Source organism: Ascaphus truei, chromosome 2 (assembly GCF_040206685.1).
Source record: "Ascaphus truei isolate aAscTru1 chromosome 2, aAscTru1.hap1, whole genome shotgun sequence".
Classification (NCBI taxonomy): domain Eukaryota; kingdom Metazoa; phylum Chordata; class Amphibia; order Anura; family Ascaphidae; genus Ascaphus; species Ascaphus truei.
In genome coordinates this window covers 21222434-21245878 of record NC_134484.1, presented here as the reverse complement: position 1 = coordinate 21245878, position 23445 = coordinate 21222434, and the positions used below count along the sequence as shown (strand labels likewise).

The following is a 23445-nucleotide window of genomic DNA, read 5'->3' as shown; positions in this document are numbered from 1 at the left end:
GTGTGCGCGTGGGAGGGGAAAGAGTGCGTGTGCGCGTGGGAGGGGAAAGAGTGCGTGTGCGCGTGGGAGGGGAAAGAGTGCATGTACGCGTGGGAGGGGAAAGAGTGCGTGTGCGCGTGGGAGGGGAAAGAGTGCGTGTACGCGTGGGAGGGGAAAGAGTGCGTGTGCGCGTGGGAGGGGAAAGAGTGCGTGTGCGCGTGGGAGGGGAAAGAGTGCATGTACGCGTGGGAGGTGAAAGAGTGCATGTACGCGTGGGAGGGGAAAGAGTGCATGTGCGCGTGGGAGGGGAAAGAGTGCATGTACGCGTGGGAGGGGAAAGAGTGCGTGTGCGCGTGGGAGGGGAAAGAGTGCGTGTGCGCGTGGGAGGGGAAAGAGTGCGTGTGCGCGTGGGAGGGGAAAGAGTGCGTGTGCGCGTGGGAGGGGAAAGAGTGCGTGTGCGCGTGGGAGGGGAAAGAGTGCGTGTGCGCGTGGGAGGGGAAAGAGTGCGTGTGCGCGTGGGAGGGGAAAGAGTGCGTGTGCGCGTGGGAGGGGAAAGAGTGCGTGTGCGCGTGGGAGGGGAAAGAGTGCGTGTGCGCGTGGGAGGGGAAAGAGTGCGTGTGCGCGTGGGAGGGGAAAGAGTGCGTGTGCGCGTGGGAGGGGAAAGAGTGCGTGTGCGCGTGGGAGGGGAAAGAGTGCGTGTGCGCGTGGGAGGGGAAAGAGTGCGTGTGCGCGTGGGAGGGGAAAGAGTGCGTGTGCGCGTGGGAGGGGAAAGAGTGCGTGTGCGCGTGGGAGGGGAAAGAGTGCGTGTGCGCGTGGGAGGGGAAAGAGTGCGTGTACGCGTGGGAGGGGAAAGAGTGCGTGTGCGCGTGGGAGGGGAAAGAGTGCGTGTGCGCGTAGGAGGGGAAAGAGTGCGTGTGCGCGTGGGAGGGGAAAGAGTGTGTGTGCGCGTGGGAGGGGAAAGAGTGCGTGTACGCGTGGGAGGGGAAAGAGTGCGTGTGCGCGTGGGAGGGGAAAGAGTGCGTGTACGCGTGGGAGGGGAAAGAGTGCGTGTGCGCGTGGGAGGGGAAAGAGTGCGTGTACGCGTGGGAGGGGAAAGAGTGCGTGTGCGCGTGGGAGGGGAAAGAGTGCGTGTGCGCGTGGGAGGGGAAAGAGTGCGTGTACGCGTGGGAGGGGAAAGAGTGCGTGTGCGCGTGGGAGGGGAAAGAGTGCGTGTGCGCGTGGGAGGGGAAAGAGTGCGTGTGCGCGTGGGAGGGGAAAGAGTGCGTGTGCGCGTGGGAGGGGAAAGAGTGCGTGTACGCGTGGGAGGGGAAAGAGTGCGTGTACGCGTGGGAGGGGAAAGAGTGCGTGTGCGCGTGGGAGGGGAAAGAGTGCGTGTACGCGTGGGAGGGGAAAGAGTGCGTGTGCGCGTGGGAGGGGAAAGAGTGCGTGTGCGCGTGGGAGGGGAAAGAGTGCGTGTACGCGTGGGAGGGGAAAGAGTGCGTGTACGCGTGGGAGGGGAAAGAGTGCGTGTGCGCGTGGGAGGGGAAAGAGTGCGTGTGCGCGTGGGAGGGGAAAGAGTGCGTGTACGCGTGGGAGGGGAAAGAGTGCGTGTGCGCGTGGGAGGGGAAAGAGTGCATGTACGCGTGGGAGGGGAAAGAGTGCGTGTGCGCGTGGGAGGGGAAAGAGTGCGTGTGCGCGTGGGAGGGGAAAGAGTGCGTGTGCGCGTGGGAGGGGAAAGAGTGCGTGTGCGCGTGGGAGGGGAAAGAGTGCGTGTGCGCGTGGGAGGGGAAAGAGTGCGTGTGCGCGTGGGAGGGGAAAGAGTGCATGTACGCGTGGGAGGGGAAAGAGTGCGTGTGCGCGTGGGAGGGGAAAGAGTGCGTGTGCGCGTGGGAGGGGAAAGAGTGCGTGTGCGCGTGGGAGGGGAAAGAGTGCGTGTGCGCGTGGGAGGGGAAAGAGTGCGTGTGCGCGTGGGAGGGGAAAGAGTGCGTGTGCGCGTGGGAGGGGAAAGAGTGCGTGTGCGCGTGGGAGGGGAAAGAGTGCGTGTGCGCGTGGGAGGGGAAAGAGTGCGTGTGCGCGTGGGAGGGGAAAGAGTGCGTGTGCGCGTGGGAGGGGAAAGAGTGCGTGTGCGCGTGGGAGGGGAAAGAGTGCGTGTGCGCGTGGGAGGGGAAAGAGTGCGTGTACGCGTGGGAGGGGAAAGAGTGCGTGTACGCGTGGGAGGGGAAAGAGTGCGTGTACGCGTGGGAGGGGAAAGAGTGCGTGTACGCGTGGGAGGGGAAAGAGTGCGTGTGCGCGTGGGAGGGGAAAGAGTGCGTGTGCGCGTGGGAGGGGAAAGAGTGCGTGTGCGCGTGGGAGGGGAAAGAGTGCGTGTGCGCGTGGGAGGGGAAAGAGTGCGTGTACGCGTGGGAGGGGAAAGAGTGCGTGTACGCGTGGGAGGGGAAAGAGTGCGTGTGCGCGTGGGAGGGGAAAGAGTGCGTGTGCGCGTGGGAGGGGAAAGAGTGCGTGTGCGCGTGGGAGGGGAAAGAGTGCGTGTACGCGTGGGAGGGGAAAGAGTGCGTGTACGCGTGGGAGGGGAAAGAGTGCATGTACGCGTGGGAGGGGAAAGAGTGCGTGTGCGCGTGGGAGGGGAAAGAGTGCGTGTGCGCGTGGGAGGGGAAAGAGTGCGTGTGCGCGTGGGAGGGGAAAGAGTGCGTGTGCGCGTGGGAGGGGAAAGAGTGCGTGTGCGCGTGGGAGGGGAAAGAGTGCGTGTGCGCGTGGGAGGGGAAAGAGTGCGTGTGCGCGTGGGAGGGGAAAGAGTGCGTGTGCGCGTGGGAGGGGAAAGAGTGCGTGTGCGCGTGGGAGGGGAAAGAGTGCGTGTGCGCGTGGGAGGGGAAAGAGTGCGTGTGCGCGTGGGAGGGGAAAGAGTGCGTGTGCGCGTGGGAGGGGAAAGAGTGCGTGTGCGCGTGGGAGGGGAAAGAGTGCGTGTGCGCGTGGGAGGGGAAAGAGTGCGTGTGCGCGTGGGAGGGGAAAGAGTGCGTGTGCGCGTGGGAGGGGAAAGAGTGCGTGTGCGCGTGGGAGGGGAAAGAGTGCGTGTGCGCGTGGGAGGGGAAAGAGTGCGTGTGCGCGTGGGAGGGGAAAGAGTGAGTGTGCGCGTGGGAGGGAAAGAGTGCGTGTACGCGTGGGAGGGGAAAGAGTGCGTGTGCGCGTGGGAGGGGAAAGAGTGCGTGTGCGCGTGGGAGGGGAAAGAGTGCGTGTGCGCGTGGGAGGGGAAAGAGTGCGTGTGCGCGTGGGAGGGGAAAGAGTGCGTGTGCGCGTGGGAGGGGAAAGAGTGCATGTACGCGTGGGAGGGGAAAGAGTGCGTGTGCGCGTGGGAGGGGAAAGAGTGCGTGTGCGCGTGGGAGGGGAAAGAGTGCGTGTGCGCGTGGGAGGGGAAAGAGTGCGTGTGCGCGTGGGAGGGGAAAGAGTGCGTGTACGCGTGGGAGGGGAAAGAGTGCGCGTGCGCGTGGGAGGGGAAAGAGTGCGCTGTGCGCGTGGGAGGGGAAAGAGTGCGTGTGCGCGTGGGAGGGGAAAGAGTGCGCGTGCGCGTGGGAGGGGAAAGAGTGTGTGTACGCGTGGGAGGGGAAAGAGTGCGTGTGCGCGTGGGAGGGGAAAGAGTGCGTGTGCGCGTGGGAGGGGAAAGAGTGCGTGTGCCCGTGGGAGGGGAAAGAGTGCGTGTGCACGTGGGAGGGGAAAGAGTGCGTGTGCGCGTGGGAGGGGAAAGAGTGCGTGTGCGCGTGGGAGGGGAAAGAGTTAGTGTGCGCGTGGGAGGGGAAAGAGTGCGTGTACGCGTGGGAGGGGAAAGAGTGCGTGTGCGCGTGGGAGGGGAAAGAGTGCGTGTGCGCGTGGGAGGGGAAAGAGTGTGTGTGCGCGTGGGAGGGGAAAGAGTGCGTGTGCGCGTGGGAGGGGAAAGAGTGCGTGTGCGCGTGGAGGGGAAAGAGTGCATGTACGCGTGGGAGGGGAAAGAGTGCGTGTGCGCGTGGGAGGGGAAAGAGTGCGTGTGCGCGTGGGAGGGGAAAGAGTGCATGTGCGCGTGGGAGGGGAAAGAGTGTGTGTGCGCGTGGAGGGGAAAGAGTGCGTGTGCGCGTGGGAGGGGAAAGAGTGCGTGTGCGCGTGGGAGGGGAAAGAGTGCGTGTGCGCGTGGGAGGGGAAAGAGTGCGTGTGCGCGTGGGAGGGGAAAGAGTGCGTGTGCGCGTGGGAGGGGAAAGAGTGCATGTGCGCGTGGAGGGGAAAGAGTGGGTGTGCGCGTGGGAGGGGAAAGAGTGCATGTACGCGTGGAGTGGAAAGAGTGCATGTACGCGTGGGAGGGGAAAGAGTGCATGTGCGCGTGGGAGGGGAAAGAGTGCGTGTGCGCGTGGAGGGGAAAGAGTGCGTGTGCGCGTGGGAGGGGAAAGAGTGCGTGGGAGGGGAAAGAGTGTGTGTGCGCGTGGGAGGGGAAAGAGTGCGTGTGCGCGTGGGAGGGGAAAGAGTGCGTGTGCGCGTGGGAGGGGAAAGAGTGTGTGTGCGCGTGGGAGGGGAAAGAGTGCGTGTGCGCGTGGGAGGGGAAAGAGTGCGTGTGCGCGTGGGAGGGGAAAGAGTGCATGTGCGCGTGGGAGGGGAAAGAGTGCGTGTGCGCGTGGGAGGGAAAGAGTGCGTGTGCGCGTGGGAGGGGAAAGAGTGCGTGTGCGCGTGGGAGGGGAAAGAGTGCGTGTGCGCGTGGGAGGGGAAAGAGTGCGTGTGCGCGTGGGAGGGGAAAGAGTGCGTGTGCGCGTGGGAGGGGAAAGAGTGCATGTGCGCGTGGGAGGGGAAAGAGTGGGTGTGCGCGTGGGAGGGGAAAGAGTGCATGTACGCGTGGGAGTGGAAAGAGTGCATGTACGCGTGGGAGGGGAAAGAGTGTGTGTGCGCGTGGGAGGGGAAAGAGTGCGTGTGCGCGTGGGAGGGGAAAGAGTGCGTGTGCGCGTGGGAGGGGAAAGAGTGCGTATGAGGGGAAAGAGTGTGTGTGCGCGTGGGAGGGGAAAGAGTGTGTGTGCGCGTGGGAGGGGAAAGAGTGCGTGTGCGCGTGGGAGGGGAAAGAGTGCGTGTGCGCGTGGGAGGGGAAAGAGTGTGTGTGCGCGTGGGAGGGGAAAGAGTGCGTGTGCGCGTGGGAGGGGAAAGAGTGTGTGTACGCGTGGGAGGGGAAAGAGTGCGTGTACGCGTGGGAGGGGAAAGAGTGCGTGTGCGCGTGGGAGGGGAAAGAGTGCGTGTGCGCGTGGGAGGGGAAAGAGTGCGTGTGCGCGTGGGAGGGGAAAGAGTGCGTGTGCGCGTGGGAGGGGAAAGAGTGCGTGTGCGCGTGGGAGGGGAAAGAGTGCGTGTGCGCGTGGGAGGGGAAAGAGTGTGTGTGCGCGTGGGAGGGGAAAGAGTGCATGTACGCGTGGGAGGGGAAAGAGTGTGTGTGCGCGTGGGAGGGGAAAGAGTGCGTGTGCGCGTGGGAGGGGAAAGAGTGCGTGTGCGCGTGGGAGGGGGAAGAGTGCGTGTGCGCGTGGGAGGGGAAAGAGTGCGTGTGCGCGTGGGAGGGGAAAGAGTGCGTGTGCGCGTGGGAGGGGAAAGAGTGCGTGTGCGCGTGGGAGGGGAAAGAGTGTGTGTGCGCGTGGGAGGGGAAAGAGTGCGTGTGCGCGTGGGAGGGGAAAGAGTGTGTGTGCGCGTGGGAGGGGAAAGAGTGCGTGTGCGCGTGGGAGGGGAAAGAGTGCGTGTGCGCGTGGGAGGGGAAAGAGTGCGTGTGCGCGTGGGAGGGGAAAGAGTGCGTGTGCGCGTGGGAGGGGAAAGAGTGCGTGTGCGCGTGGGAGGGGAAAGAGTGCGTGTGCGCGTGGGAGGGGAAAGAGTGCGTGTGCGCGTGGGAGGGGAAAGTGTGTGTGTGCGCGTGGGAGGGGAAAGAGTGCGTGTGCGCGTGGGAGGGGAAAGAGTGCGTGTGCGCGTGGGAGGGGAAAGAGTGCGTGTGCGCGTGGGAGGGGAAAGAGTGCGTGTGCGCGTGGGAGGGGAAAGAGTGCGTGTACGCGTGGGAGGGGAAAGAGTGCGTGTGCGCGTGGGAGGGGAAAGAGTGTGTGTGCGCGTGGGAGGGTGCGCGTGGGAGGGGAAAGAGTGCGTGTGCGCGTGGGAGGGGAAAGAGTGCGTGTGCGCGTGGGAGGGGAAAGAGTGCGTGTGCGCGTGGGAGGGGAAAGAGTGCGTGTGCGCGTGGGAGGGGAAAGAGTGCGTGTGCGCGTGGGAGGGGAAAGAGTGCGTGTGCGCGTGGGAGGGGAAAGAGTGCGTGTGCGCGTGGGAGGGGAAAGAGTGCGTGTGCGCGTGGGAGGGGAAAGAGTGCGTGTACGCGTGGGAGGGGAAAGAGTGCGTGTGCGCGTGGGAGGGGAAAGAGTGCGTGTGCGCGTGGGAGGGGAAAGAGTGCGTGTGCGCGTGGGAGGGGAAAGAGTGCGTGTGCGCGTGGGAGGGGAAAGAGTGCGTGTGCGCGTGGGAGGGGAAAGAGTGCGTGTGCGCGTGGGAGGGGAAAGAGTGCGTGTGCGCGTGGGAGGGGGAAGAGTGCGTGTGCGCGTGGGAGGGGAAAGAGTGCGTGTGCGCGTGGGAGGGGAAAGAGTGCGTGTGCGCGTGGGAGGGGAAAGAGTGCGTGTGCGCGTGGGAGGGGAAAGAGTGCGTGTGCGCGTGGGAGGGGGAAGAGTGCGTGTGCGCGTGGGAGGGGAAAGAGTGCGTGTGCGCGTGGGAGGGGAAAGAGTGCGTGTGCGCGTGGGAGGGGAAAGAGTGCGTGTGCGCGTGGGAGGGGAAAGAGTGCGTGTACGCGTGGGAGGGGAAAGAGTGCGTGTGCGCGTGGGAGGGGAAAGAGTGCGTGTGCGCGTGGGAGGGGAAAGAGTGCGTGTACGCGTGGGAGGGGAAAGAGTGCGTGTGCGCGTGGGAGGGGAAAGAGTGCGTGTGCGCGTGGGAGGGGAAAGAGTGCGTGTGCGCGTGGGAGGGGAAAGAGTGCGTGTGCGCGTGGGAGGGGAAAGAGTGCGTGTGCGCGTGGGAGGGGAAAGAGTGCGTGTGCGCGTGGGAGGGGAAAGAGTGCGTGTGCGCGTGGGAGGGGAAAGAGTGCGTGTGCGCGTGGGAGGGGAAAGAGTGCGTGTGCGCGTGGGAGGGGAAAGAGTGCGTGTGCGCGTGGGAGGGGAAAGAGTGCGTGTACGCGTGGGAGGGGAAAGAGTGCGTGTGCGCGTGGGAGGGGAAAGAGTGCGTGTGCGCGTGGGAGGGGAAAGAGTGCGTGTGCGCGTGGGAGGGGAAAGAGTGCGTGTGCGCGTGGGAGGGGAAAGAGTGCGTGTGCGCGTGGGAGGGGAAAGAGTGCGTGTGCGCGTGGGAGGGGGAAGAGTGCGTGTGCGCGTGGGAGGGGAAAGAGTGCGTGTGCGCGTGGGAGGGGAAAGAGTGCGTGTGCGCGTGGGAGGGGAAAGAGTGTGTGTGCGCGTGGGAGGGGAAAGAGTGCGTGTACGCGTGGGAGGGGAAAGAGTGTGTGTACGCGTGGGAGGGGAAAGAGTGCGCGTGCGCGTGGGAGGGGAAAGAGTGCGTGTGCGCGTGGGAGGGGAAAGAGTGCGTGTGCGCGTGGGAGGGGAAAGAGTGTGTGTACGCGTGGGAGGGGAAAGAGTGCGTGTGCGCGTGGGAGGGGAAAGAGTGCGTGTGCGCGTGGGAGGGGAAAGAGTGCATGTATGCGTGGGAGGGGAAAGAGTGCGTGTGCGCGTGGGAGGGGAAAGAGTGCGTGTGCGCGTGGGAGGGGAAAGAGTGCGTGTGCGCGTGGGAGGGGAAAGAGTGCGTGTGCGCGTGGGAGGGGAAAGAGTGCGTGTGCGCGTGGGAGGGGAAAGAGTGCGTGTGCGCGTGGGAGGGGAAAGAGTGCGTGTGCGCGTGGGAGGGGAAAGAGTGCGTGTGCGCGTGGGAGGGGAAAGAGTGCGTGTGCGCGTGGGAGGGGAAAGAGTGCGTGTGCGCGTGGGAGGGGAAAGAGTGCGTGTGCGCGTGGGAGGGGAAAGAGTGCGTGTGCGCGTGGGAGGGGAAAGAGTGCGTGTGCGCGTGGGAGGGGAAAGAGTGCGTGTGCGCGTGGGAGGGGAAAGAGTGCGTGTGCGCGTGGGAGGGGAAAGAGTGCGTGTGCGCGTGGGAGGGGAAAGAGTGCGTGTGCGCGTGGGAGGGGAAAGAGTGCGTGTGCTGCTGGGAGGGGAAAGAGTGCGTGTACGCGTGGGAGGGGAAAGAGTGCGTGTGCGTGTGGGAGGGGAAAGAGTGCGTGTGCGCGTGGGAGGGGAAAGAGTGCGTGTGCGCGTGGGAGGGGAAAGAGTGCGTGTGCGCGTGGGAGGGGAAAGAGTGTGTGTACGCGTGGGAGGGGAAAGAGTGCGTGTGCGCGTGGGAGGGGAAAGAGTGCATGTACGCGTGGGAGGGGAAAGAGTGCGTGTGCGCGTGGGAGGGGAAAGAGTGCGTGTGCGCGTGGGAGGGGAAAGAGTGCGTGTGCGCGTGGGAGGGGAAAGAGTGCGTGTGCGCGTGGGAGGGGAAAGAGTGCGTGTGCTGCTGGGAGGGGAAAGAGTGCGTGTACGCGTGGGAGGGGAAAGAGTGCGTGTGCGCGTGGGAGGGGAAAGAGTGCGTGTGCGTGTGGGAGGGGAAAGAGTGCGTGTGCGCGTGGGAGGGGAAAGAGTGCGTGTGCGCGTGGGAGGGGAAAGAGTGCGTGTGCGCGTGGGAGGGGAAAGAGTGTGTGTACGCGTGGGAGGGGAAAGAGTGCGTGTGCGCGTGGGAGGGGAAAGAGTGCATGTACGCGTGGGAGGGGAAAGAGTGCGTGTACGCGTGGGAGGGGAAAGAGTGTGTGTACGCGTGGGAGGGGAAAGAGTGCGTGTGCGCGTGGGAGGGGAAAGAGTGCGTGTACGCGTGGGAGGGGAAAGAGTGCGTGTGCGCGTGGGAGGGGAAAGAGTGCGTGTGCGCGTGGGAGGGGAAAGAGTGCGTGTGCGCGTGGGAGTGGAAAGAGTGCGTGTACATGTGGGAGGGGAAAGAGTGCGTGTGCGCGTGGGAGGGGAAAGAGTGCATGTACGCGTGGGAGGGGAAAGAGTGCGTGTGCGCGTGGGAGGGGAAAGAGTGCGTGTGCGCGTGGGAGGGGAAAGAGTGTGTGTACGCGTGGGAGGGGAAAGAGTGCGTGTACATGTGGGAGGGGAAAGAGTGCGTGTGCGCGTGGGAGGGGAAAGAGTGCGTGTACGCGTGGGAGTGGAAAGAGTGAGTGTGCGCGTGGGAGGGGAAAGAGTGCGTGTGCGCGTGGGAGGGGAAAGAGTGCGTGTGCGCGTGGGAGGGGAAAGAGTGCGCGTGCGCGTGGGAGGGGAAAGAGTGCGTGTGCGCGTGGGAGGGGAAAGAGTGCGTGTACGCGTGGGAGGGGAAAGAGTGCGTGTACATGTGGGAGGGGAAAGAGTGCGTGTGCGCGTGGGAGGGGAAAGAGTGTGTGTACGCGTGGGAGTGGAAAGAGTGCGTGTACATGTGGGAGGGGAAAGAGTGCGTGTGCGCGTGGGAGGGGAAAGAGTGCGTGTGCGCGTGGGAGTGGAAAGAGTGTGTGTACGCGTGGGAGGGGAAAGAGTGCGTGTGCGCGTGGGAGGGGAAAGAGTGCATGTACGCGTGGGAGGGGAAAGAGTGCGTGTGCGCGTGGGAGGGGAAAGAGTGCGTGTGCGCGTGGGAGGGGAAAGAGTGCGTGTGCGCGTGGGAGGGGAAAGAGTGCGTGTGCGCGTGGGAGGGGAAAGAGTGCGTGTACGCGTGGGAGGGGAAAGAGTGCGTGTGCGCGTGGGAGGGGAAAGAGTGCGTGTGCGCGTGGGAGGGGAAAGAGTGCGTGTGCGCGTGGGAGGGGAAAGAGTGTGTGTACGCGTGGGAGGGGAAAGAGTGCGTGTGCGCGTGGGAGGGGAAAGAGTGCGCGTGCGCGTGGGAGGGGAAAGAGTGCGTGTGCGCGTGGGAGGGGAAAGAGTGCGTGTGCGCGTGGGAGGGGAAAGAGTGCGTGTACGCGTGGGAGGGGAAAGAGTGCGCGTGCGCGTGGGAGGGGAAAGAGTGCGTGTGCGCGTGGGAGGGGAAAGAGTGCGTGTACGCGTGGGAGGGGAAAGAGTGCGTGTGCGCGTGGGAGGGGAAAGAGTGCGTGTGCGCGTGGGAGGGGAAAGAGTGCGCGTGCGCGTGGGAGGGGAAAGAGTGCGTGTGCGCGTGGGAGGGGAAAGAGTGCGTGTACGCGTGGGAGGGGAAAGAGTGTGTGTACGCGTGGGAGGGGAAAGAGTGCGCGTGCGCGTGGGAGGGGAAAGAGTGCGTGTGCGCGTGGGAGGGGAAAGAGTGCGTGTACGCGTGGGAGGGGAAAGAGTGCATGTACGCGTGGGAGGGGAAAGAGTGCGTGTGCGCGTGGGAGGGGAAAGAGTGCGTGTGCGCGTGGGAGGGGAAAGAGTGCGTGTACGCGTGGGAGGGGAAAGAGTGCGTGTGCGCGTGGGAGGGGAAAGAGTGCGTGTACGCGTGGGAGGGGAAAGAGTGCGTGTGCGCGTGGGAGGGGAAAGAGTGCGTGTGCGCGTGGGAGTGGAAAGAGTGCGTGTACGCGTGGGAGGGGAAAGAGTGCGTGTGCGCGTGGGAGGGGAAAGAGTGCGTGTGGGAGGGGAAAGAGTGCGTGTACGCGTGGGAGGGGAAAGAGTGCGTGTGCGTGTGGGAGGGGAAAGAGTGCGTGTGCGTGTGGGAGGGGAAAGAGTGCGTGTGCGCGTGGGAGGGGAAAGAGTGCGTGTGCGCGTGGGAGGGGAAAGAGTGCGTGTACGCGTGGGAGGGGAAAGAGTGCATGTACGCGTGGGAGGGGAAAGAGTGCGTGTGCGCGTGGGAGGGGAAAGAGTGCGTGTGGGAGGGGAAAGAGTGCGTGTACGCGTGGGAGGGGAAAGAGTGCGTGTGCGTGTGGGAGGGGAAAGAGTGCGTGTGCGTGTGGGAGGGGAAAGAGTGCATGTACGCGTGGGAGGGGAAAGAGTGTGTGTGCGCGTGGGAGGGGAAAGAGTGCATGTACGCGTGGGAGGGGAAAGAGTGTGTGTACGCGTGGGAGGGGAAAGAGTGCGTGTGCGCGTGGGAGGGGAAAGAGTGCGTGTGCGCGTGGGAGGGGAAAGAGTGCGTGTGCGCGTGGGAGGGGAAAGAGTGCGTGTGCGCGTGGGAGGGGAAAGAGTGCGTGTGCGCGTGGGAGGGGAAAGAGTGCGTGTGCGCGTGGGAGGGGAAAGAGTGCGTGTGCGCGTGGGAGGGGAAAGAGTGCGTGTGCTGCTGGGAGGGGAAAGAGTGCGTGTGCGCGTGGGAGGGGAAAGAGTGCGTGTACGCGTGGGAGGGGAAAGAGTGCGTGTGCGCGTGGGAGGGGAAAGAGTGCGTGTGCGCGTGGGAGGGGAAAGAGTGCGTGTGCGCGTGGGAGGGGAAAGAGTGCGTGTGCGCGTGGGAGGGGGAATTGCGTGTGCGCGTGGGAATTGCGTGTGCGCGTGGGAGGGGGAATTGCTTGTGCGCGTGGGAGGAGGAATTGAGTGTGCGCGTGGGAGGGGGAATTGAGTGTGCGTGTGGGAGGGGGAAATGAGTGTGTGCGTGTGGGAGGGGGAAATGAGTGTGTGCGTGTGGGAGGGGGAAATGAGTGTGTGCGTGTGGGAGGGGGAAATGTGTGTGTACGTGTGGGAGCAGGAGTAGTGTGAGTGGGGGAGGGGAATTGTGTGTGGGGAGGGGAATTGAGTGGGAGGGAAATTGAGTGTGTAATGGGGAGGTGTGAGGAGTGGGGTTGAGTGAGGAGGGAGAGAGAGAGAGGCGAGAGAGAGACGAGAGAGAGGGAGAGGCGAGAGAGAGGGAGAGGCGAGAGAGAGGCGAGAGAGAGGCAGAGAGAGAGGCAGAGGCGAGAGAGAGGCAGAGAGAGGCGAGAGAGAGGCAGAGAGAGAGGCAAAGAGAGAGGCAGAGAGAGAGGCAGAGAGAGAGGCAGAGAGAGAGGCAGAGAGAGAGGCAGAGAGAGAGGCAGAGAGAGAGGCAGAGAGAGAGGCAGAGAGAGAGGCAGAGGCGAGAGAGAGGCAGAGAGAGGCGAGAGAGAGGCAGAGAGAGGCGAGAGAGAGGCAGAGAGAGAGGCAAAGAGAGAGGCAGAGAGAGAGGCAGAGAGAGAGGCAGAGAGAGAGGCAGAGAGAGAGGCAGAGAGAGAGGCAAAGAGAGAGGCAGAGAGAGAGGCAGAGAGAGAGGCAGAGAGAGAGGCAGAGAGAGAGGCAGAGAGAGAGGCAGAGAGAGAGGCAGAGAGAGAGGCAGAGAGAGGCAGAGAGAGAGGCAGAGAGAGAGGCAGAGAGAGAGGCAGAGGCGAGAGAGAGGCAGAGAGAGGCGAGAGAGAGGCAGAGAGAGGCGAGAGAGAGGCAGAGAGAGAGGCGAGAGAGAGGCAGAGAGAGAGGCAGAGAGAGAGGCAAAGAGAGAGGCAGAGAGAGAGGCAGAGAGAGGCGAGAGAGAGGCAGAGAGAGAGGCGAGAGAGAGGCAGAGAGAGAGGCAGAGAGAGAGGCAAAGAGAGAGGCAGAGAGAGAGGCAGAGAGAGAGGCAGAGAGAGAGGCAGAGAGAGAGGCAGAGTAAGACAAGGGGATAGTGAGCAAAAGAGGGCAACAATGAGTGGTAGATGATGAAAGGGGGGAGAAGTGTGAGATAGAGAGAGAAATAGAGGGGGTGAGAGCGAGGTGGTGTGTGAGAGAGGGGGGGGGGGCGCCGACATGGGGACCCCGGTGGAAACGCTAGATTTATTTTGTGTTTTTAATTTAGGAAGCCCTTTAAAAAGCTTTACATGGAGGCCCAAAAAATGTAGTAACGCCGCGGTCTCTTTTCCTTTTCGCGGCCCAGTCATTTTACACCAATATATTAATGAAAAGCTCTTTGCGTGTATATTCCAGGAAAATGCTTTCAATTTCCAATATCTGTACCCTGAAATTTTGTGACAGCATTTTTGAAGTGAAACTTCCTTAGTGGCGCCTCATTCGAACTGGGGCAAAAATGGATTGTGGAGACAGAAATGAAACGGATGTGACGTCAGTGCTGGCAGTTGAGGCCGGGCTGTGTTCTGGCTCAGCCCGACCCCAACACTGACATCACACCCGCTCCACAAATCAGATCGGCGCCGCTCCTAATGGCCGCCGCTCCCCCTACACAGCCACAGACATGCGGCGGCGGCGGCGATAGCCGCTGGCGCCGCTCCTAACGTCCGCAATTTCCCCCAGGTGGAGATGCGCACGGGCGGCATCCGGGGCAACCTGCTGACCGGCTCCTTGGACCAGGCCCGCTCTCTGTCCCAGCCGCGCGCTCTGCCGGGCTAGTGACTCAGACAGAGCCCCCCTGCGCATGCCATTCCTCCCACACGTCCGTCGCCGCCGTTCCTAACTGCCGCCGCTGCCCACGCCCGCTGACATGCGCGGTAGTCTTGGCGACGCTCACGGACAGCTCGGAGACCTCCTTGCGCTGCCGGGTGAATGAGGAGGACGGCTTTCCCTTCTCCTCCTCCTCCTCCCCCGCTCCCCAGCTCAACATTTACTCACAGCCGAGATCCTGCACTAGTGCGGCTGCGCCGAACTGCTGCTGCTCTCCGCGGGGGCCGTGGACGTGGTGCGGGACGTGGTGAGCCAGAGCTCCTTCCAGTACTGCGTGCTGGTGATGGCGGTGAGCCCCGGGGAGGCCGAGGGGGCCACCAGCAGCTGGAGGAGTGGATGGGGAACATGAACTTCACGGCTGAGGTGATGTGGGCGCTGCTGCTGCTGATCCCGATCTCCCCGCACCTATTCCTGGCCCCGGCCTTCTACTCTCTCTTCCCGCTGCTACCTGGCAGAGACCTGCAGGCTCTCAACTGCAGCTGGCCAGACAAGAAGAGGATCCCGGGGCTGGGGGACGTGGAGCTGCCCTCTTTGCCCCCCGAGCTACAGCTTCACATCCGGAGACTCAACCGCCTGATGGAGGGTATTGGGGTGAGAGAGGAGTGCTTCTCGTGGGGCACCTGAGTAGGATCATTGCGGGGGAGCTGGCCAGCTATCCTCAGACGAGAAACCGCAGGAAGCATACACTGACACACACACACACAGACTGACACACACACACACAGACTGACACACATACACACTCACTCACTGACTGACACATACACTCACACATTCACTTACTGACTGACACATACACACTCACTGACTGACACACATACACACGCACTCACTGACTGACGCACGTACACACGCACTCACTGACTGACGCACGTACACACGCACTCACTGACTGACGCACGTACACACGCACTCACTGACTGACGCACGTACACACGCACTCACTGACTGACGCACGTAGACACGCACTCACTGACTGACGCACGTAGACACGCACTCACTGACTGACGCACGTACACACGCACTCACTGACTGACGCACGTAGACACGCACTCACTGACTGACGCACGTAGACACGCACTCACTGACTGACGCACGTACACACGCACTCACTGACTGACGCACGTACACACGCACTCACTGACTGACGCACGTACAAACACGCACTCACTGACTGACGCACGTACACCCTCACTGACTGACGCACGTACTCACTCTCTGACTGACGCACATACACACTCACTCACTGACGCACGTACACACTCACTCACTGACTGACGCACGTACACACTCACTCACTGACTGACGCACGTACACACACACTGACTGACGCACGTACACACTCACTCACTGACTGACGCACGTACACACTCACTCACTGACTGACTGACGCACGTACACACTCACTCACTGACTGACTGACACATACAGACTGACACACACACCCCAGTGATGCGCCCCCAAGTGATGTGCCTACTCCCCCGCTGCCGAGCACCTCCCATGTCCCGTACCTCCGCTGGGGGGCTGGCTGCAGCAGGAAACACAGCCAACAGCTCCACCGGGGGGAGGAGACTCAGACAGAGTTCCCCGTGTCCGCAGCTACGTCGTGGTGGGGGTAGGTCACAGAGAGAGACATACACACCACAGAGAGAGACACACACACACACACACACACAAACACACTGACTGACACACTGACTGACACACACACACACTGACTGACCCACGCAGATACAAAGAATTCAGTTACTATAAATATAGATGTGCAAATAGCTAAAACATGTGGTCAAACTTTTGTGTTTTGGAAGTGAAATTGTTTTGTGATTTTTAATTAAAAACATCACCATCACAAATAAAATTTCTGTGACAAAAAACAAAGAAGTTTCACTTACTATGCGCGTGCTCAGCACACACAGCTTTTTTTGTCACGCTCTATTTCTCCTGCGGCCGTTTTGCTACCTGATCATGTTATATTGATATAAAACTTTAATTCACAGATGCTTCAATTTCCAAAATTTAGACCCTGAAATTTCATGTAAATAAAATTTTTTTTATATACTATAATATTTGTGTTACCTTGTCATGTTCATTGATAGAAAACGCTTTCAGAGAAAAATGTAGAAGTTCCCCCCCAGTTAAGACCCCCTACATTTCAGGAAAACCATGAGTATCTTTATACTGTAAATAATTAAATTAAGTTCTTATTATAAAAAAATAAAAAAGCTCTCATACCTCGCAGCTCTTTGGGGTCCTACTCAGCAAACGCAGATATCGTCAGTGCAAAATCACCCGAAACCAGCGCGCAATCTCACCGGGTACAAACGAGCGAGGCGGGGGAGGGGCGTAAATAAATACCGCGGCGGGATGCAAATGCAGGTGTTTTCACCTGGAAATCCACTTATGGCATTTAACTGGATAGGCCCCTTACAGAGCAGAGGGAAAGGTTGGGGACAGACTCTACCTCCCTCCTTGCTCTTCATGTCAACAAACAATGTTGTCTTATCTGGAAGTCTAATCAATCACGTCAAAGCTTTCTATCGTGCACTTAATCTCCGATACATTTTACAAACTACAGGGATGTTTCATGTCACTGCGTTCACTTGTGAAGGTCATATTGCCAACAGAGGCTAAGAAACGACTGGGATTGTTTCACACACTCGCACCTGTAAGGAATCATAATGGGATAATCTGAGAATGTGCTGCAGTCCAACCCAGGCACCAAAACAGTTCATACAAATACAAAGAGGGACTAGCCTTACGCAGGTAAATGCAAGTGTCACAATTCTTATGATCACAGGCAAGTCACTTGATCTCTCGGTGAGGGATACTCCAACTGTGATAGTGCCAACCGGCACAGAAATTCACATTGACTTCAATGGGCGTTTTCATGCGATAGAGCCCCGATTATCCCTACTGCAGTTTAAAGAGTAACCCCCATGTCTCAGGAATCAAACAGTAGATTGTAAGCTCTTCGGGGGGAAAGGACATGTGCCTTCAAACCTCCAGTGTATACAAGAAATCCCCTAAAACAATGTATTATTGGTAGACGAAACACAGGTCCCCGCAATCGGCAAACCAGACACGAAGGTTTTCATCCCGATTTGAACTTTCATCGTATCTGACACAAAGTAAGAAAATTGGAAGGTCGGAATTCGGGCTCACAAAGTCACAACCCCCAAGTGATTCACTGTTTCTGTATCTGCTGGGATGCGAGTTCCATTTCTAGAGTTCTTGACAGAATGACAGTGAAGAACTACAGGGGGCCTGGCGTATTGAACCAACCCTAAAACGATCTTCAACAATCTGGTAAGCTTTACCTATAGCTCATAATGCAAGTAAAAATGTGAACAACATTGAACTTACCATGTTCTCAACTCTCAGTTCAAAAGGCATGGGGTTGTAGACCATCAGTTGAACTTCACATACATCTCCTTGTACCCACTGGAAATCTTGGGTGGGTGGGGGGGAAAGAGACACGCAATGGTTTATTAACAAAACTGGTATTACGATAAGAATAAAACTGTAAATAGCTCTGTATAACAGTATAAAACTATAAATAATATTGTTAAGTGTAGAATAATACCTAATAATCAAGAATATATCATGTCTGACTCAAAATGAACACTCCCAAAAAAGAAAAGAAAAAATACCATTAAATAGTGATATCAGTTATATTCCAAATTTGGCTATGCCCCTTAGTTTCATATGGGCAAGAGGACAATCGCTCCTGTTGAACTCGTTCTACCTAAAGACAGACAATCGCCTATATATATTTGTTCTGATGCCAAATCAAACCTAGACCAATTATATCCGTTGCGTTCTAGGGAGCCCAATACTTCAGTAGTAGTGTGTGCAGCGCAAGATACTGTAGTAGTTACTTACATTCAGCAATATAAGAACTATCTGCAAACTACTGTATGGCCCGTACTTCGGGGAAATATTGCTGTAAGAGACCACCCCCTGGCCCATTCACTTGCAGGGCCTGTCTTTCTCTGAAACAACGCTTCCCTTGCTGTATGGGAAAACATGATCACACTCCCCTACGCCTAAGTTGTAGTCCATTAGTAAAGAGCGTCTATAATAAGCTGCATGGTTCTGATTTATATCACCGTAATCCACATCTCGTACAGTACGTCAATTTTTAAATGGCACCACCAATCTTCATTGAATCGAGCCCAAATAGAGAACGACACATCCAATCTCTATTCCCAACGCTCCCCAGCCCAAAACACGGAAACTTTTATCCAAACAAATGTGTAACAGTGCCATTATTCTTAACTAATCTATAAACATATTTTCTTTTATGATATTTCTTCGATGGAATGGCCTTTTCTTAATGACTTAAGTGACTTAACAAATGATTACTGAAAAATAAATCGTTCAAAAGTGTTACGTTCCACAAAATGAAACGGTCTTCTGCCACAGAATCTCATTTATCCAATAATGCACCAAGTTTTACTGTTTTTTTCTTTTCTATTTGTATTAAATTATCCTGGTCCACTTTGTTTTTCCTGTTGATACTCTGAATGAATCTCATGCTATGGGTGACAGCTGGCAGTTACCATACAGAAGCTGCAATCTCAAAAACAGGTACATGTATGAAAGGAGTATCATCATGTTACTTCACGCAAGTGCCATATATATTTATTTTTAACATGGGTGCAAGTATCACTTCAGCTCATTGTAACTCAAAGCAACTTACACCCTGGCAGAGGGGAATTGCAGCTTTAAGCACCTGAACAAAATCATCATTTCTTGAGGATGCAACATAGGATATCAGAAAGTAAGACAGCTGAGAAGCTGCAAACATACAACGGATTGATTTACAGCTTCTTTGGGAGAACAAGGTTTGAACAGGATGTAACATTTGGTCACGGCCATTTCACCGTGGCCCGGCAAAAAGGCCGGCAGATTCCGGCTACGGGGTGAGTTGTGGCAAAATAACCACAACCAAATGTCCTATACAGAGTTTTGCATCCCTTCATGAAGGTTCAACAGGGGCAGGTTTACATGAACCAGCAAATCACACCGAGATATACAGGAGTAGGGATGCTCTAAATAGGTCAGCTGTGACATTTAATTTTCTTTCATATGTCGTTTATGCCGTCTACAGATAATGTTTAATTTATTTGTGTAAACAAAGACGTTTGTCAACTTCAGGGCAAAGTCGGTTTATCCCCTTGATCCTAAGGTACCATATATATTCTAAGGTCTTTGGAACAGGACACCTTTTACTGTACAAGAAAAAAAATAATAAAAAAATAAATAAACAAATATGATGTTTCAAGGCTCTTAATTACTAGTAAAAATGCCTCGTCATAATTATACATTACAAAATGCGATCAAGAGAATTTTTAGGATTTGATATGGTACATACTGCAAAAATAAATAATGATAGCAGAAATATCCAAAGGATATGCAACTTTTTCCAACCAAAAACCAATAGGCTTCAAACATCTGATTGCCCTGTATAATAACAGGGTGGTGTTAATACACAGATATGCAATGCACAGCAATAAAGAACTTGGATTTGCCGGCAAATTGATTTTGGCGATGACTGTCAACTCTTAATTAATGCAACAGAACAGTTACATGTCGGTGATGACTAATAGATATTGTTTCTCGAAGGTGTGCAATTCATTCAATTATTGATCTTTTATTTTGTGTCAAACCTCGGGGAGAATAGAGGAAATAAAAAAACAATGCGAAAGGACAATGTAATATGTTGTTTCTCAGCCTGTAGCCATCTTTCTCGTGTCTCCAAGGTGCATTCAATGTAGCGTTTCTTTATGGTATGTGGAAAAGAAATAAACTAAAAGTTGGACACGACGACTCGGGTGTACCATGCTCTCTCCAAGGAAGAAATCCATTTCCAGACAACAGTAAAACCAGGTTTTCAGCTCCACACGGGGATGATGGAACACTGAGGTAACTACTATTGCAGAACAGACGTTGAGGACCAAAGTGATTTATCCCAAGCTACAGTACCCAGTTTTGCTGAACATCTTGACTTTTATGAAGAGAATAAAAATAGCTATTTCTAGCATCATATTTTTCCCATTTAAAGGGAGCACAGGGAGCTAAGAAAGTCTACATTTTTTTTTTTTTTTTTTTTTTTTTTTTTTTAACTTTAAAAGGGTAATTTACACAGTGAAATAAATGGCAGATAATTGTTGCATTCATAACATATGTGAAGACGCAGACGGGGAGAGAAGGAGTGGGAGGAAAGGGCAGGAGAAGGAGAGGGCAGGAGAGGGAGAGAAAAGGGGAAGGAAGGAGGAAGGAAGAGGGAGGGAAGGGGGACGGATGGAGGGAGGAGAATATGTCAAATATATTCTAATTATTTATATTAGCCCATTTCCAGGTACTGTCATTATATTTGAAGGTTAGAGATGTCAATGGGGCTAAAATTGTCTCTCTCTCTCTACGTTTCTATTTCAATGTCTGGATGTGAGTAACGAGTTAGGTATGGCTTACATAACGTTACGTTATTTCCTGGCCATAATATAAAATTAATATCTCTTAGGCCAGCGGTGCGCAAACTGGGGGGGGCGGGACGCGACCGTTACAGGGGCCCGCGCTCTTCCCCACGGCATTTAATTTAAAATGTGAGGCCTCTGAAACTCCCTTACCTGGTGTTGGTCAGGTCTTCGGCGACGTGTCGTCATGGCAACGCAGAGGCAAACGACGCCACGCGTCGCCATGGCAACACGCGTAAAATGCCGCGGCGGGGCCACATGACGTCACATGACCCGCGACGTCATTTGACGCCGAGTCCTTGTAGAGGGGAGGCGTAACCACTGCGGCTCCCTGGCAGGGGGGCGCAGCTCAAGAAGTTTGCGCACCCCTGTGTTAGGCTATAATAAGCTCATCTGCATATCATTTTGAACAAAAACCATTTCAAATAACGCCATGCTTTTTATAGGAGTAAATCCTGGTTAACGTCACATTTTATGCTTTGGTGAATACTAAGCTATGATTAATGGGTGTTAACATAGGTTAATGTCACTATAAGTAGGTTAATGGAGCTCCGTGAATTTGGGCCAAAGAGGCAAGTTTACAAACATATTAAAAGGCTCCTTTTGACGCAGATAATCATGTCACCGCCATTAATATAGACTGTAACCTAATAACCAGCCGGAAAATATACATCTGGAAGTGCTGAAGGGTCTCGCTTTTCAATGAACTCACGGATCTCAACCAGGCTAGCGCTTGGCGAAGCAATCACATGGTCATGGCCAGTCCTCCAAGGAAGGGAACGATAGTGGAAATGTAGTGGAGCCAGTCCAAAGAGTTGTGGCTTTCTATTAGTGACCCCGCCAGCCATAGTCAGAGGTCGGGGGAAGACCAATAGTCTCCGTAGGAACACCAGTTTTAGGTAAATCACTTTTTTATTCTTTTAAACAGGGTCTGCAGTTTTTATATTTCTTACACTCTTAATAAAATTAGTCATTCATTTGATACATTTCGCTTGAATTTACATCCAGGCATGATGACCAGACAATCAAGCACATGGCTGCTCCCCTTCCATCTAGTCAACTTCTGAGCTACTGTATGGAGAAGAGAAGGAGTGGAAACTGCTTGGACCCAGAAGGCAACTCTGAATGCAGTTCTCATCCATCGTTTCTCTTCTCCAAAGTTTGGTACATATTGATATCCACCTTACACGTGTAAAAATACCGCTTCGAACGAGGAACGTGGCTTCCTACAGTACAGGTGGACCCCAAATCTACTTTGCCATGACCTAGAAAACAGCTCTGGAAGCAAAGTTGATTTGGGGTCATGTAGGAAACAGAGTCCATCATATCAGAAGCTGTGATTTACAAGTTTGTGGTGGGTATTAATAATTGATTCGTACTGAGGATATTGCAGTGTAAGAGGCTTCATTAAGCCTGTGCTGCACTATTTTTACTGCGCTCTTTTATGGAAATCAGTCCCTTTGAAACAATCTGATAAAAAGGTAATTTATTACACAAGTTTGCATTATATTAACCAAGGCTAAATGCAATTTAAACTGGTGTTTTGGTATGGGCACGGGTAATTGCTACAATTAATTATTGGCAAGCGTTACAATGTTGTTTAGGGAGAAGCAGCGATCAAAAGGACGTGAAAAACATTAGTGGAATTGTGTCAGATCTGAAGATATGCTGCCTTTCAACATTGGGGATTTTTTTACCTAATTTTAGAACAGTTAATACAATATTTATGCTATAAAAACAGAACGAGGATAAACCTTCTTAAAACACATCCCTTTCCCTTTAAAAAGAAAGAACTATAGTTTTGTAAATAAAATAGAAAATAGTGGTGTTCTTGGTTTGTAAAAAATATTACATTCCCCCGTATCATCTCACATTGCCCACCAGGATTCAAGGGCTTATTTTAGATTAGCGCCGCGGTGCGCAAACTGGGGGGCGCGACCTGCGGGGGGGGGGGGGGGCGCGAGACTGCCTGCGGGGTGGCGCGCGGTTTACAGAGGCCCCGCGCTCTTCCCGAAGGCACTTAAATTAAGTGCCGGGGGAGCAGCAGGGCCTCTGTAAACCTTTACTTACCTTGGCACCACACTCGTCGCCGTGGCAACGAGCCGTCTTTTGGGTCATGTGACGTCAGGACGCCGGAGCTGTCGCCAGTGGGCGTGAGGTGGGGCGTGGAGGTGAGGTGACCGCCGGCAGGGGGCGCAGGGAAAAAAAGTTTGCACCCCCCTGGATTAGCGGAAGAGTCCTATCAGTCTGGTCAGATGCTTCGGTGGATATAGATTACGCGCTGTAGGTCAGTAAGTGAAGGTTAGTGGCGACAAGTGTTTCTACTGATCAATGTTTCATTTGTCCTGGGGAGAATCATCAAAAACCTCCAGCACCCAAAAAAGCCGTGGTCTCCCGACAGAACCCACAAGACACCAAGAAAGAAACGAAACACCATTTCTTTTCACCAGATAAACCCAGATTCTCTCTTAACCCACTTTGAAAGGTTTGTCTGAAATCAGCAGAACCGCGGGGTCGTATTGCTCTGCTTTATAAGTCCTTTTAAGATTTGGATTCTGATCCACAGGATAAAGTTACGTTCATGGGACAGAGGGACTCAGACCAGTGGCGTAGCTAGACATGCGCGGACCCCAGACAACAGAATTTCAGGGTCCCATTAACTTTAATAATGACTGCAATGTTTTTGTCCCTTCTCCCATCCTCTCCCTGATCCCCTCATCATCTCTACCCCTACCCATCTCCCCCCCCCACACCATCACCTCTCTCCTCCCCCCCACTATCTCCCTCCTCTCCCTCACCTCTCCTCCCCCCCATCACCTCCCTTCTCCCCCCCACCATCACCTCCCCCCCCCCACCATCACCTCCCTCCTCCCCCCACCATCACCTCCCTACTCCTCCCCCATCCATCACCTCTCTCCCTCCTCCCCTCCACCACCTCTCTCCCTCCTCCCCTCCACCACCTCTCCCTCCTCCCCTCCACCATCACCTCTCTCTCCTCCCTTCCACCATCACCTCTCTCCTCCCCTCCACCATCACCTCTCTCCTCCCCTCCACCATCACCTCTCTCCTCCCCTCCACCATCACCTCCCTCCTCCCCTCCACCATCACCTCCCTCCTCTCCCCCACCACCTCTCCCCCCACAATCACCTCCCCTCTCCCACCATCACCTTTCCCCCCCACCACCTCTCTCCCCCACCCCATCACTCCTCTCCCCCCCACAATAACCTCCCCCCCCCCCCCCACATCACCTCTCTCTCCCCCCCCGCCCCCCACCACCACACCACCATCTCTCTCCCACCTCCTCCCCCATGCCCTCCTGTGGGTGGTACGGCATTAAACAGAGGATAAGCCGGCAGAGCAATCAGCAGTTGTTACACATGCAGAGCAGGATAGCAGGGGAGGAGCGCGCTCTAGTGGTCTGACCCGGAAGTCTTTCTTACTTCTGGTGTCTGCTGCTAGAGCGCGTTCCGCCCCTGCTATCCTGCTCTGCCTGTGCAACAGCTGCGGATTCCTCTGCCGGCTTATCCTCTGCTTACGGCCTGTCTGAAGACAGCGATGGGCCGCTGACTAGAGGAGGTGGGAAGAGAGCGGGCTCCCGGGCTATAGCTACGCCCCCGAGTCAGACCCAAACCGTGTGTTAAATGAGGAGTGGGTGGAAATATATATACGAAGCAGTGGCAAAA

General features: G+C 56.4%; 1 protein-coding gene across 2 annotated transcripts in view; it reads right to left on the bottom strand.

The window, feature by feature from the left end:
- The window catches only part of TRAPPC9 (trafficking protein particle complex subunit 9), a 953009-nt gene that overhangs the window by 822756 nt on the left and 106808 nt on the right, over positions 1–23445 (bottom strand). For both annotated transcript variants that reach the window (XM_075581783.1, XM_075581782.1), the window contains one exon: positions 16647–16732. In XM_075581783.1, coding sequence (XP_075437898.1) covers positions 16647–16732 — 86 coding nt within the window. The remainder of the gene's footprint in view (positions 1–16646; positions 16733–23445) is intronic.